This window comes from Pygocentrus nattereri, chromosome 19, assembly GCF_015220715.1.
Source record: "Pygocentrus nattereri isolate fPygNat1 chromosome 19, fPygNat1.pri, whole genome shotgun sequence".
In the NCBI taxonomy this organism is placed as follows: domain Eukaryota; kingdom Metazoa; phylum Chordata; class Actinopteri; order Characiformes; family Serrasalmidae; genus Pygocentrus; species Pygocentrus nattereri.
Window position 1 is genome coordinate 16129126 of NC_051229.1, and position 13781 is coordinate 16142906.

Genomic DNA, 13781 nt, shown 5'->3' on the forward strand with positions numbered 1-13781 from the left:
ATTCACATCAGTAGCTAATGATTAAGTGCTTTTTGAGCTGGATCAGGTGTGACAGGGCAGGAAAACATAAAACTGCAGTGCAGGTGGCCTTCTGGGTTGTAGGTGAGAAAAGTCAACTATAGAATGTAAATCTGTAGATTATCAAAATTGTACCAGAAATGAACACAATAATGTACGAGTGAAAAAAGAATGTTTTTAATTGATCAAACAATTTGGCTAAAAATGATTTTTTGTTGCTTATTATATTAAATTCAGTTCTTTTGGTCATGTGGGACTGATTTTTAACAAAACAATAGAAAATCCAAACTGAATTGTGAATAAAATAATGAAACTTATATTTTACGTTACATTTTTCCTTAGTGTAATAAATGAATTTAGGATTCAATTTAGGATTAACAAATACTGATATTCAGTGTTTGTTAATAACTACAGGTATAATTAGGCAATCTAAACATGTATTGACATAACACACCGTTCTATTATGAATATTATGAATATTATTAGTAGTAATATTACTGTTACTTACAGCTAGAAACATACAAAGGGGTTCTTTTGAGACAACATACAGCTCGCATCAAGTAGGAGAACATAATGTAACACATATGCCAGGAATAACAATACATTTTCAACTGAATTCTAAGAACATAAATAACATGACTTTGGTGCTTTTTTCTGAGCTGTATTGGTTAAAGTCATTAAGGAAATGTATGTAGTTCGGCTACACACACACACACACACAAACACGTTCCTAATAAAACTGTTCCTACATCTAGGCTGCGTCCAAAACCACACTAATGAACGGACTTCTACTGGTCGTGTACTAGTTTTGATGGACCATTAAGGTTTTTGTACGCAGCCTCGAGAGTCTCCAACACAGGTATTAAAACCGTCAGCTGCATCTGGCTGTTAAAATATCCGGAACTACTCAATTCTGAATGAACTGAGCCTCTGATAGAAAAATTCGTAGGGAATGACTTTCTTTGAACTCTATTAATATTACATCGTGACGTTCAGTCACGCGGCGCAGACGTCAGAAAACCAGCTGACCCTCAACATGACGCAAGTTCACTGCAACATGGCGGCGTCCTTGTGCCGGTGCTCTGAGGTGAGGCTCTTCTTGATGCACGCTTCATTTCTGCGTTATTTTCACATTGAATTAGTAAAAAAAAACAGCGATAATGAAAAAAACCTTGTCAGACTGAGACCGGCTGAGGAGGTCCACGCTGTTCGGCGTTTCTGTCAGGAAATCCGCAGTGCATCATTTCTACCACACAGTCCAGACACGAGCTGCTCTGCGCTGCTCTGCTCTGATCTGCTCCGTCCGACGACCCGCCTCTTCTGTGAGAGAAGGACGTTTCACACACGAAGGCTTCACATGAAGCCAGTGAGGAACAGTAAGAGGAGAGCTTGAGAGAAAGATCAAAAATAAAAGTACACAACAGAGGCGAATTAAAACCTAATGAGCATTTCAAGGGTAAAATAAGGAAAAAGTGCAAGTTTTAGAGCTCAGTCAACTACAAACTGCCTCATTTGGGGCACATCTAAGATCTTCTGGCAGTTTCTTTCAGTTGTATGCAACATAACAGCTAAATGATGTTTTATCTGGACTCTGGGATCTACTACCTGACCTGGGTCCATGGATCTGAGAGACCTTTATCTTTAAACATATGAGAGATGTGTTCTAGGCAGAACTTTAAAATGTGTTGTGTAACTGATTGGGAGGCGTCCAAAACACAACATGGTCAGAATTTCCTAGTGCCCAACTATGCTGGTCTTTCTAGCGGGGTATGTAGTGAATTCTGATATTGCTATGATGTAGGCAAGCAGTTTTTATTGCTTCTGTTTTCACTCTCAAGAAAAAAGTGTCTGTTGTGCTTGACTGTTCACATAATTCTGTAAAACTGTAGACAGGTGTGTGTGTGTGTGTGTGTGTGTGTGTGTGTGTGTGTGTGTGTGTCATTTGGACAGTACACCTAGTTAATAAGCTACATTGTGTTATAAACCAATGTGGCAGCTTGAGGCTTGTACTTTTAATAGTTACATACAGTGACCAAGAAAAAGACAATTAAATTGTTAAGCACAATGATTTCTATAGCATTTAATCATCTGATGAAATGTAATAATTGTAAGAGCCCTAATGGTCAGTGATGCTTTACTTGTTCAGATTAGACTTTCTTTGACTGATGTCATTTTCTGTCCCCAAAGATTTTGGTTGGCTTATGGAAAACTGTCTGCTCTCATGTGTTGAATTGTTATTTTATGCGTTTTATGACTGCATGATTTGTGTTTTGTGGACATGACCCAGTTTCCCAGGGGATTAATAAGGCTTTTATAATATACATCAGAAGAGTTGAAAGCTAAGCATTTGGTGTCAGTGATGGAAAACTGCTTGACTTTTAATGTAAGTCAGTGGAACCAGATATTTTCTAAGTCATTTTGGGCAGTTTCTTTTGGTTAATTCTATCTCTATTTTTGTCGTTTTTCAGTTTTTGATATAATCTGAAAATACCTGTTGCTTTTTCCATTGTTTGCAAATTTAATGAAGAATGGACCAAAAGAAACGACCCATAATGACTTAGAAAAATGTCTGGTTCCACTGACTTAAATTAAAAGTAAAGTGTGTTTTTTCCTTCTCCTGTAAAGTTACCGTTTTGGAAATACAAGGTTTTGATCCAACAACAGATTATATATATATATATATATATATATATATATATATATATATATATATATATATATATATATATATATACTGAAGTGAACGGTACAACCTAGCTAGTAATGTGAGTGTAATGTTTTAATGTTTTTGTGTTTTGCTTTTCAGCTCTTGCTCAGGAGAAGCAGAACTCTGTCGGTAACATGTTTAACATTCAACACAGGCAGAGTCGTGGGGTGCCAGGCAGTGGCTGTACAGGTACCTCACTGTTTTTGGTCAGTTTGCTTGAGCTATTGTTGGTGTGGTTTATCAGTTGGTAAAGTTTGCACTTAGCAGTTGCCAGAGGATAGAAGTGGGTGTACTGTTGCTTTTACACGCAAATACAGAGCTGTGAATGCAGAGTACAAGAGACTATGATTTTATGAGCCAACATTTAGAAGCTTCATTTTTTTCAATTTTAGTTTTCTGAAGAAGTCAAAGCATTATCACTTCTGCACATTTAATACACAGTTACTATTTATTTGCTGACTTTAGCATATGAAAATAAAAACTGAATTTCCCAGCTGTGGGACTAATAAAGGATTATCTTATCTCTTATCTCATAAAAACATAAAATGTGGCCTGTGCAAAAATTTGATGTATTCTTATTTTCCAAAACTCAGCAAATAAAAATGTTCCATTTAAGTTTCTTTGCTGTGGAGAATACGTTCACTTTTTGTATTCACACATTGTACAGAACAAAATATAAGGAGCATTAGAACAGTGTTCAGTTGTCAGAATGACTGAAAAATATGGGGCACTTATTTAACTCGTGTCTCCTGTCTTGTTCATTTCATACAGTTCCCATGGGACTGATTTTTGAAGACTTACTGGGCCATTAGTTTGAGTTTTGCTTCACGCTTCATGTGTCTTTGCAAGATAGTTCTGGGGTTTATTTTGGGTGACTCTCTTGCTGAGTAATAAACTACCAACAATTGATGTCCTGCTGAAGTGCCATGTATCTGTACTATTCACTGATGGTTGCGTTGGATAAGACAAAGCCCATATCCGTGTGCTATGGTTCTCAAAAGCAGTCCACACATTTTGGAGCAAAACTCTGGACCGTCTATAGGTCCCTGAGGGCTGCATGGGGAAGCCGCTTTAATGAATGTGATGATCTTGTGTTCCTCCACAGCGCCGTTATGCCTCTGGAGGGCGCAAAAGTTTCCTGGGCGAGTTTTTGGACTCGTTGACACAGGAGCTCAGCAAGAACAAGGAGATGAAGGAGAATATTCAGAAGTTCAGGGAGGAGGCCCGGCGGCTGGAGGAGTCGGAGGCGCTGCAGCAGGCCAGGAGGAAATATGTGAGTGGACTTGCCTGACCCTTCTGCTTCCTGCTTCCTGTTCCCAGCAGGAAGTGGAGCCTAAATGCTGAGCAAGTCTTTTTTACAGAATGCTGCTGAAGGTGGATGATAAACAGAGGTTATAATCCCTTGTAAAAAATTGAGGACATTTAAGAGTTTTTTTTTTATGTAATGGTTAGTTGAAATATACAGTAAGTTAAAACATAACTGTAAGTAGGTTCAGTATTTACAGTTAGGGTCCTATGCATACTTTGTGTAATCAGGCCTTTATCAGGTTAAATCAGGTGTTCTTTTAACCAGCTTATTACTTTTTTTAATAACAGGACTGTATTTATTCAGATTTATTCTCTTGTTGTGTTTATAACCTTGTATCTCCTTCCCCCCATGATATTAATAACTCCAGCTGGCCTTTACACTGTGTATAGATGTCATTATGAATAAACCAATAGAAATGATCCAAGAAAAGTTCCCAGGAGATGGAACAAAAACCTATCACTTTGGAGATTTGTGAGAATTGTGGATGTTCTCTTTGTTTTTTAGAAAAGCATTGAATCAGAAACAGTGCGGACCTCCGAGGTGCTGAAGAAGACTCTGGGGTCCTTATCAGAGACGGTTAAAGAAGTGAGAGCACTAAACTTCCCCTGTGAACATGCAAATGATATATTTTTGTGTGCCATCATGTGACTGTATGCAAAACATTTATCTGCACTTGTTAAATGCTGCTGAAGGAAACACTGACCTGGACATTTCCTGTGGTCACAAATTTCCTGATTCATCATTTTATGTGCATAAACATAAAAAGATTTTCCTTTGACCCTATGAGCAAGTTTATGTACTCGTATCCAGAGGTGGATAATTCAGGCCTTTCTGGACCTAAAATTACCACCACTGTTAATATCATTATAGTTCTCTCTCTGTTTAAGTCTCCCTTATCTGTAATCTCTACACATTAGTGTATCTACATGTGAGTATAGTTTGTCTCCATCAGGTAGCAAATAGTATAATATACAACCCAAATATATATAGTATATTAAATCTATATCTACTAGTTAATACACACCTGATTTGAATGTGTTTTTCATAATCTTAAAAAAATCAGCCACGACATGCTTTGTGTCCAAATTTTGTTTCTTTAGTTTTTTTGAAGAAAAGTCATACTCTTCTTTGAACAACATAGATAAGTATGAGTGAACTTATTGAAAACCTCCATGCAGTGTGAGAGAAGTGTAGAGAATGTATTTACAGGAACGACTTGCTTCTAAGTTGTTTTTTTGGCAACATTAGTTTTATAGCTCCAGCACTAAACTAACAAATAATATTTGGACATTAAATATGCCTTGGATGATCAACTATGCCTGTGATACTTTGAAAACTGTATAGGTTTTCACTTTTATAATGTGTGGGTCTGAAATGTTTTAGACTATGTGGACTGAAGAGTGAATGGTTCATTTTGAAACTTTAACATTTATATATATATATATATATATATAAAATGCACATATAATAATATATAAAGACAGTTGTTTGCAAGAGTTTGAACACCACAGTTTTGTTGGATTTTTTTAATTGAAAATAAGCTATAATCTAATATGGCTTCTCCTGAAGTTGCTTGACAGAATGTTAGGAGTGTGTAAAAAGCAGCATCAAGTCAAAAAGATTCTTAAATACTTTAAAGATAGTTTTGATTAGTTTGGCATTTGTGGTGTCTGTATAATTCCATGTGTTATTTTGTAGTCCTGATATCTTTGATTTTATTGTAAAATATGGTAAATAATAAGAATAAGGAAAGCCATTTTATGAGTATATGTGTCTAAAGCTTTGGCTGGTACTACCTCAGTGTTTGGTGAAGGCGGTACTGGTTTGTGTCATGCCTCACTGATCTGTGCTTTTGCAGCGCTTTGAGGACGTGGGTCGTACTGACCTTGGTAAGAAGATAAAGGAAGGTGTGGAAGAGGCAGCCAAAACAGCTCGATCCTCTGCGGAGTCAGTGTCCAAGAGGAGGGACGTGATGGGGAAGACCAGTGCCTTCAGGGTCATCTCGCAGGTCAGTAAACTGCTTCAGTCCTGTGGCATCATCATTACCTACTGTATCACGGTAGATGCTCCCCCGGGCTCAAGGAGGACACTGGAGGCAGGGTTCAGTGTTGCAGCAGCCATTGTTTAATTTCACACAAAATAGTTTTCAGTGGCTGACCTTTTAACAAATAACGAATCATGTTTAAGAAACTACATCAAGTACACATTAAAGTATTGTAGCATTTCATTTTTGACAATCTGTTTTTTTTTTTTTTTGTTTTTTTCCTTTTTCCTTCTCAGAATAGATGGATCATCAGATTCTCAATGTTAATTTTGCAATGCCTGCATTTTATGCTTCAATCGGATCCCACTCTGTTCTGAGTTCAGAATTAAAATTTTGATCTCCAGGAAAGAATGTAATGCTGAATTAAGTCTGAGCAGTGTGACCTGTGCTTTAATTGTTCCTCATGCTCAGACAGAGAGCACTGTCTGCACATATAAAGAACAGTTATCTGCTGTATGACTGTCTGACCATCAGGAGGCACAAGATCATGAGTTCAAACCCAGCAGTGGCTCAACTCTCTGTGGTCAGAATCCTGACAGTGGGAAGCCCTCACTGCCCTCATGCTGGGGCCATTGTGTGGTAGGGGAGTTATATCCTGTAGGAGTGACTGCTACACTGAGAGATGGAACTGAGTAAAAACCCAACACAAAATTCTATATAGTAAAGCAGTTTTAGTTTCTAAGGAGCCAACTACATTCACTGTGTTTTCTGAGTAAGCACAACTGTAATGTATTAATTTTTTGATTGAATTACTTAAAAAAGTAAGTAAGTTTTACTTTTTTTTTTCTAAAAGTTTGTAGACACTTGCTAATCTGAACTTTCTTCTGAAATCAAGAGTGTTAATAGTGCGTTTGTCCCTCTTTGCGGCAGTAACAGCTGCTACTCTTCTGGGAAGGCTTTACACTAGATGTTAGAACATTGATGTGAGGATTTGATTACAGCTACAACAGCGTTAGTGAGGTTAGGTATTGATACTGAATGATGAATTTTGGCTCTCAAATACCGCTCCAGCTCATCCCAAAGTTATTGGATGGTGCTACAACTCCAAAGAACACAATTCCACTGTTCCACAGCCCAATGTAGGGGGGCTTTATAGCATTATCGCATGGTGACCTTAGGCTCATGTACAGCTGCTCCAGTGCGTCCCATTTTCTTGCCAGTGCTTTTCTATGGAGATTGCAGTGTGTACTTGGAACACCTGTGTCATCAATAGGCAGACCTTGAAGTAGCTGATTTCACTAATTAGAAGGAGTCTCTGAATACTTGTGGACATGTAGTGTAGCTATAATATGTAATATAATGATTTCCAAGGGTTCTGTGGATTTGAAGACAGAATGCAAAAATGGCCCTGTGCCTGCTAAATCGTTCATCTCTGCTTGTGTGAGTAGAGTATGGAGACAGTGAGGAAGGAGATGGATGACTTGACGCAGGGTGGGCCGTACCGCACTCCCTCTCAACTAAGGAAGAGAAGCGATTTCTCCTTCAAAGGAGCTGAGAACCAGGCCAGAGTTTTTGAAGCCAATGAGTAAGTTTGATTCTGAGTCCAGTCTACTTCTCCTACATACTTCTAAACCTAGTATTACAGACTAGATTTAGATTCTGGGCATGGCCTTACTTATTCTGTTAAAACATAAACAATATTCCTCTTAAAAAGAAATACACATTCTCATGAGGCCACTTGAGGCTCTTGGTACAGTGATTTATGAAGTGTTTAAGCATTTCTGTTTATTCTAATATAGCTTGTTGTTGTACTTGGGAAGACTCCACATCAGATATGTGCTTGTGCTGGATTCTGTCATTTTTGTTTTGTCTGATATATCCACACTGCAAAGGAAAAAATATGATGTGCCACTATACAGTAAAGCCATAAGTGATTAGCTTCTAAGACCAATATAACACTGTAGGGGATAATTCAACATTAACATGTAGTGCATGTTGAGCATTAAGAACGTTAGCATGTAGTACACATTGATCAATACTTAAAGGGACATTGTGGCCTAAAACTAGCATATTACTTGTCATGTTATGTGGTATAGTGTCGCACAGAATTGTGTCCCTCACTCTCATTGGTTTGAAAGAATTCACAAATTTGTTTCCTTTTTGGTAAGTGATGTACCAATATGGAAATCTAAGATGGCAAAATTAGCCTCACTGATCCTGGGTGGATAGGATGACCGTCCCTCTCCCCATTGTGCAGTGCTTGCTAACACAATCATCTTTTCACTGATGTAACATAATTGATACTTGGTGTTCTCCTCCAAATGCGTTAATCTGTCCAATGACATTGTGTTAGCGGCAGTTTGAAAAAATGCTGTGACATTTCATCTGACTAGCCCTCCTAGCCCTCACCCTCCCAACTTGGTAGCATCATGTGATAGGGGGGGACCTGGTTGGAATTGGCCTCTGTGAAGGGAAAAGTTGGGGGGGCTTTCTGACTTCTTTATGCATTAGCCATTTAGTGGACAGGAAAAAACTGCTCCAAGCAATTCCTATCACCTTAAAGATACATCATCACACGTGTGGTTTTTTTTTTTGGGGTCTTTAAACTGCAAACTCTTGCTCTAGAAACTATTGTGGCACCACTGTAATAATTGGTTTTTAAGTAACTGTTGTTCCTTGTAGCTTGTGTCTGTTATCTGTGTGGTTTTATTTACAGAGATGCCACCGGCGTTGTCCTGCACAAAGATTCAAAGTGGTACCAACAGTGGAAGGACTTCAAGGACAATAATGTGGTGTTAAACCGTAAGAGCAAACATTTTACTTTTCCTTATCAGTTTCTGTTCTGATGCTCTGTTGCAGCACATGACCTGCACCAGGGGGCGCCAAGCTCATGTTTTTAGAAATAACAGCTCTTGCACTGTGTTCTTGACTGTATGTCATGATGCCTCTTTATCTGTCTGTATTTCTATAAAGGCTTCTTTGAGATGAAGATGAAATATGATGAAAGTGGCAATGCCTTCGTCAGAGCCTCACGTGCCCTTACAGATAAAGTCTCAGACATCATTGGTAAACTGACTGCATTCTTTTCTTGGTTTTATTTTTTTAAAAGTTTTTTTACACAGTCAAAATGTTTTAATGTAAATGTAAATACTGAAGTTCAGAGGGTAATGTAGTTAAATAAAAGCTTGTGACTGGATAGTGCAAACTGAATGGCTAAAGCTGGGGTTACACTACACGACCCATTTTTTTTTTTGGCAAAGTTTACAAGGAAAGTTGTGGCTAAAATGAGCCAGTCTGCTTGCTGTGAAAGCGTAAAAGCCAGCTGACTGTTTGTCTTTCTCTGTTCAAAGAGAGAGGAGCCTAGTCATGTATGGTCAGTTCTGGAAATAGCTCCCCAAAAAAATCTGCAGAAACCTGTCATAGTATGAGATGCTTAGTCTTTTGTGTCAAACACAAGGCCCATGGGCCAGATCTGACACAATCCTATCCGCAGAAGAATTTTAATTTTATATTAATAATAGCCTGTTTATTTAATATTTCAAGGTCTACTACAAGTGCATGTATTTAACTCTTTTTGTTTGAAGTTGTTGCATATTTTGAATGAACATTGGCCATATAGGATTACAGCGCAACATTAATTAAAAATGAAATAAAAAATGTTCCCATTGCTTATGGATTTATTAAGGTTGTTGAGTTTGACACCCCTGTTTTAGGACTTTAAAAGTCTTGTAGTGTGCCCAAGTTGCCTCAGATTGCTTTGAGTTAAGTAACTTATGATTTATATGATTTATGACACTGCTATCTATGAAAACAGAAGAGTACAGAGAACTTTAAAGCTTTACATAGCTGCTAATGTTGTTAACTATGCAACGTACCTTTGTCCATTTTGTAATCTGTCCTTTTTCACCAGTATGTTCAGAAGACCTCTACAGTGTTCACTATTTGTTAATGTTTATTTATAATTAATATGCTTTGTGTATCAGGTGGTCTCTTCTCCAAAACGGAGATGTCTGAGGTGCTAACAGAGATCCTGAGAGCTGATCCTAACTTTGATAAAGACTCCTTTCTCCGCCAATGTGAAAATGACATCATTCCAAATATCTTGGAGGTGATATATCTCCTGCGTATGTCACTGGTTACCCTCACATATGAGCAGGCATTAATTTTTTGCCACAGTGCTGCAGGGCAAACAAAATAAAACATACTTAGTGTACTTTAAGATTTTTCCTTTATTTAACATATATAATGCAATACTTAATGGACACACTTAATAATGCTAATGTTACTAATTAATAATGATTGGGTCTATTATTTAAATCTCTTTCGCTGTCCTCAGGCAATAATGAGAGGGGAGCTGGAGGTTCTTAAAGACTGGTGCTATGAAGCTGTAAGTAATCGTTTCTGATGCCTTTAGTTTGCTCTCTGCTATTTGTTTCCTGTGCCAGTTCATGTAGTTGATCTGTATCCCTCCTGATGTAATCAACTTCCTTTGCTTTTTGGGGAAAAAACAAACAATTTCCTGCTCTGGCTGCACAATTCAGTTTAGTTCTGTTTCATTCAATTTAGTTCAGTTCAGTTACGTTCAGTTGAACTCTGTTCACCTTGGTTTGGTTAAATTGGTTTCATTTTTGTCTGACTGTGGCCAATGGCATTTGTGGCCCTCTTCCCTTTTGCTTATAGACATACAGTCAGCTTGCACACCCTATTAAGCAAGCCATAGCCATGGGCCTGCAGTTCCAGTCCAAGATTTTGGACATCGACAACATTGATGTGAGTAAAGAAATTTACTGGAAAGCTCCTTACATTCACATGAATGCAACAATTTGCAATAATAAAGTCTTTAGTATCTGGTTAAATATAGCTTTGGGACATTGCAGCAGATGTCAGTGATTTAATGGATTGCTATACATGATTAAAAATACATTCCTTCTGCACTATGGACATATAAGCCAAAGGTACAATATATCTATACTTGCATTTCTGTTCTCTGTTATTTCATGTGGATGTTCCTCAGCTGGCAATGGGTAAGATCATGGAGCAAGGACCTGTACTGATCATCACCTTCCAGGCCCAGGTCGTCATGGTGATTCGAAGCCCTAAAGGGGAAGTGGTAGAGGGAGATCCTGTGAGTGGGTTTATTTCTTAAACTCTTAAGGCCAAAGTACACCAGTATGGCAAACAAAAACAAACATGAGCGTGTGCTCTGTGCGTAATACGCATGTCTAACTGCTGAAGACTCTAGACTGTTCTCTTCCCACTCACTGTAGTTTATTTTTCAGTTCTATTTCTGAAGAGCAACTGCAAACATTAGAATGGTTGTGTTTGTGTATTTTTGTTTTAGAAGTTTAGAATTGTGGTTTTGCGATGACGTTTGACTTTCTCTAATTATTTAGAAGTAAATTACATAGTTGTGTAGTCACAACTCACATTCCATTTACATGTATTGACAGGTTAGAGTCTGTTTGTTTCCATATTACGAAAATGACAAATGGCAGCCATCTGATGGCTCTTTTGTTGCACAGTCAATCATCGGTGATGCCACAGCCAACCCTGAGAGTCCATGAGAACATAATTAGCCTCACTCTCTAAGGCTAGGTGGAATGGCCCTCCCTCTCCCCCATTACTCAGCGTGATGCTAGCCTACATAGTCCTGTTTTTACTGGTGAAACAGAGTTGGCAATTAGTGTTCTCCTCCAGAGAGTTGAGCTGTCAAATTATGTTACATTAGCAGCAGCTTAAAAAGATGTGATGGCACTTCACATGACTAGAGAAAGCATGTGCTAGGCTTCACCATCCCAGCCTGGTAGCATCAGAAAAAAAGAAAGACAAAACAAATGTAGTTTTAATTTGTAATCTGCACAATCACATTCATCACAATCATTACATTTAAGTCATAATAAAACATCTCCATTTACACTTACAAACAGGTGTTGATTAAACATGTAGAATCTTTTTAATTAATTTCTCTGCTTGTTTCAATGAGAATAATTAGTTGAAAATTGCAAAGTGCTTTATTCATAGCCAGCAACAACTGGAACTTGTAAGGGATAAACATAAGGACAATATGTTGAATCCTTTATTGAGCTACTGGCTAAGGTGTTGATACGTATGAGACGTGAGTCACATGCCATTACATTAAGTCTTTTAATAATCAGTTCATGACCAAATCATGTACAAGTTGTGAGTCTTGCAAATGGCTTTGTAAACTTTAGCTATGCTCAAGTTAAAGCGCCTGCATGGGCATGAAATTGAAGCCCAAGCCTGACCCATGCCCAGAGCTTTGAGACCCAACCAGGCTTGACTAGTACTGCTATATTTTAAATGGAAGACACTCTAACAGAGATGTATTTACAGATTTACATTGTTAGGTATTCGTTACATAATTAGTAAGTGATTGACAGAAAATGGCTTGCTTTAATAAACAGCTGTTTATATCTTTAATACACTATATATCATCAGTGATTTTAAGTGAAATTACTAATTGTAACTGCCAGAGAACAGTATCCACCCTCCTCTGATCAGCTGTTAGCCCTGCTACATTGAAGTTCAAGCAGGGTGATCCACCGAGAGAGAAAAAGAAAGTGCAAGAAACAGAAAGTGCCTGAGAGAAAAGGTGTGAGAGTGGGCAAAATCTACCGCATAAAAAATTGCTCATTCGAAAACAGCCCAAGCTGAGAAAACAACATGATTTTTGTTGGGCCCTGTCAGGCTGGGAATGGACAGCACTCAAAACAAAAATGATGTACTCTTTACTGAGACTATGCTCCCCTGTTCTGTTTGTGTGTAGGAGAAGGTATTAAGGATGATGTATGTGTGGGCGCTGTGCAGGGACCAGGAGGAGCTCAACCCACATGCCGCCTGGAGGCTACTAGACATGTCAGCGTCCAGCACTGAGCAAGTGCTCTGAGAGAAACCACCTTGTGTGTAATGCCAGGCAGTGTGAGTTCACAGAGGTTCTTCACATTGGACAGAATACTCAGCTTCTTTACATGAAATCAAAGCTGCTCTCCACAAAGAATCTGAGACTGCCCGACACAGTTTTTGCCTGTGCTGAGCGGATGAGCTCTCCATGCTCCACCCACAAATGTGTTCTTTCTTAGCAGTGTTTGCAAGGTAGTTTTACAGAACAAACTAGTACAAACTAGTTTTACAGAACATTAGAATATTAATGTTAAATTAATTATCAAGAAAATGACACAGTTTAATGTATTAATTATACTAATATTTAATTTATTCAATGACATTAGACAAATGTTAATATTTGAGTAATTGTATTGAGTAATAGTAATTTTTAACTTATTATTTGACATCCATGCTCCGCCCGCAAATCTGTTCTTTTGCAGGAGCTATTGCAAGGTTGGACAGTTTTTACAGAACATTGGGCAAAAAATTTTCATAGAAGAAATTACATATGTTTTTGTCAGGGTACATAATTTTAAAATACGCTATTCATTTCAAATGATATTTATTCCGGTTTCCTCCCACAGTCCAAAGACATACAGTCAGGCCAATTGGACATGCTAAATTGCCCCTGGTGTGAGTGTGTGAATGACTGTCTGTGTCTGTCTGTCTGCCCTGCGATGGACTGGCAACCTGTCCAGGGTGTATCCTGCCTTCCGCCTGATGACTGCTGTTATAGACTCCAGCACCCCCCCGCGACCCTGACGGAGAAGCGGCTTGGAAAATTGATGGATGGATGGATGGATGTGTGAAATGTCATACTGTTAGTGTATATTGACTGAACTGTTTTGTGTAATTGAGCT

General features: G+C 38.2%; 1 protein-coding gene across 1 annotated transcript; it reads left to right on the forward strand.

The window, feature by feature from the left end:
- Nucleotides 1-1064: 1064 nt before the first annotated feature.
- On the forward strand, nucleotides 1065-13547 carry LOC108427097 (mitochondrial import inner membrane translocase subunit TIM44-like). Its single transcript, XM_017697041.2, has 13 exons — nucleotides 1065-1105; nucleotides 2825-2914; nucleotides 3831-3998; nucleotides 4539-4619; nucleotides 5893-6042; nucleotides 7467-7603; nucleotides 8735-8820; nucleotides 8992-9084; nucleotides 10002-10126; nucleotides 10355-10405; nucleotides 10699-10788; nucleotides 11033-11143; nucleotides 12806-13547. The coding sequence occupies exons 1-13, from the start codon at nucleotides 1076-1078 to the stop codon at nucleotides 12923-12925; spliced, it is 1332 nt and encodes a 443-aa protein (XP_017552530.2). The 5' UTR covers nucleotides 1065-1075; the 3' UTR covers nucleotides 12926-13547.
- The last annotated feature ends 234 nt before the right edge of the window (nucleotides 13548-13781 follow it).

Coding starts and splice junctions, on each gene's coding strand:
- LOC108427097 (XM_017697041.2), top strand. CDS start 1,076: ATGGCGGCGTCCTTGTGCCGGTGCTCTGAG. Junction 10,406..10,698: donor AAGACTGGTGCTATGAAGCT/GTAAGTAATCGT, acceptor TTTTGCTTATAG/ACATACAGTCAGCTTGCACA. Junction 11,144..12,805: donor AAGTGGTAGAGGGAGATCCT/GTGAGTGGGTTT, acceptor GTTTGTGTGTAG/GAGAAGGTATTAAGGATGAT.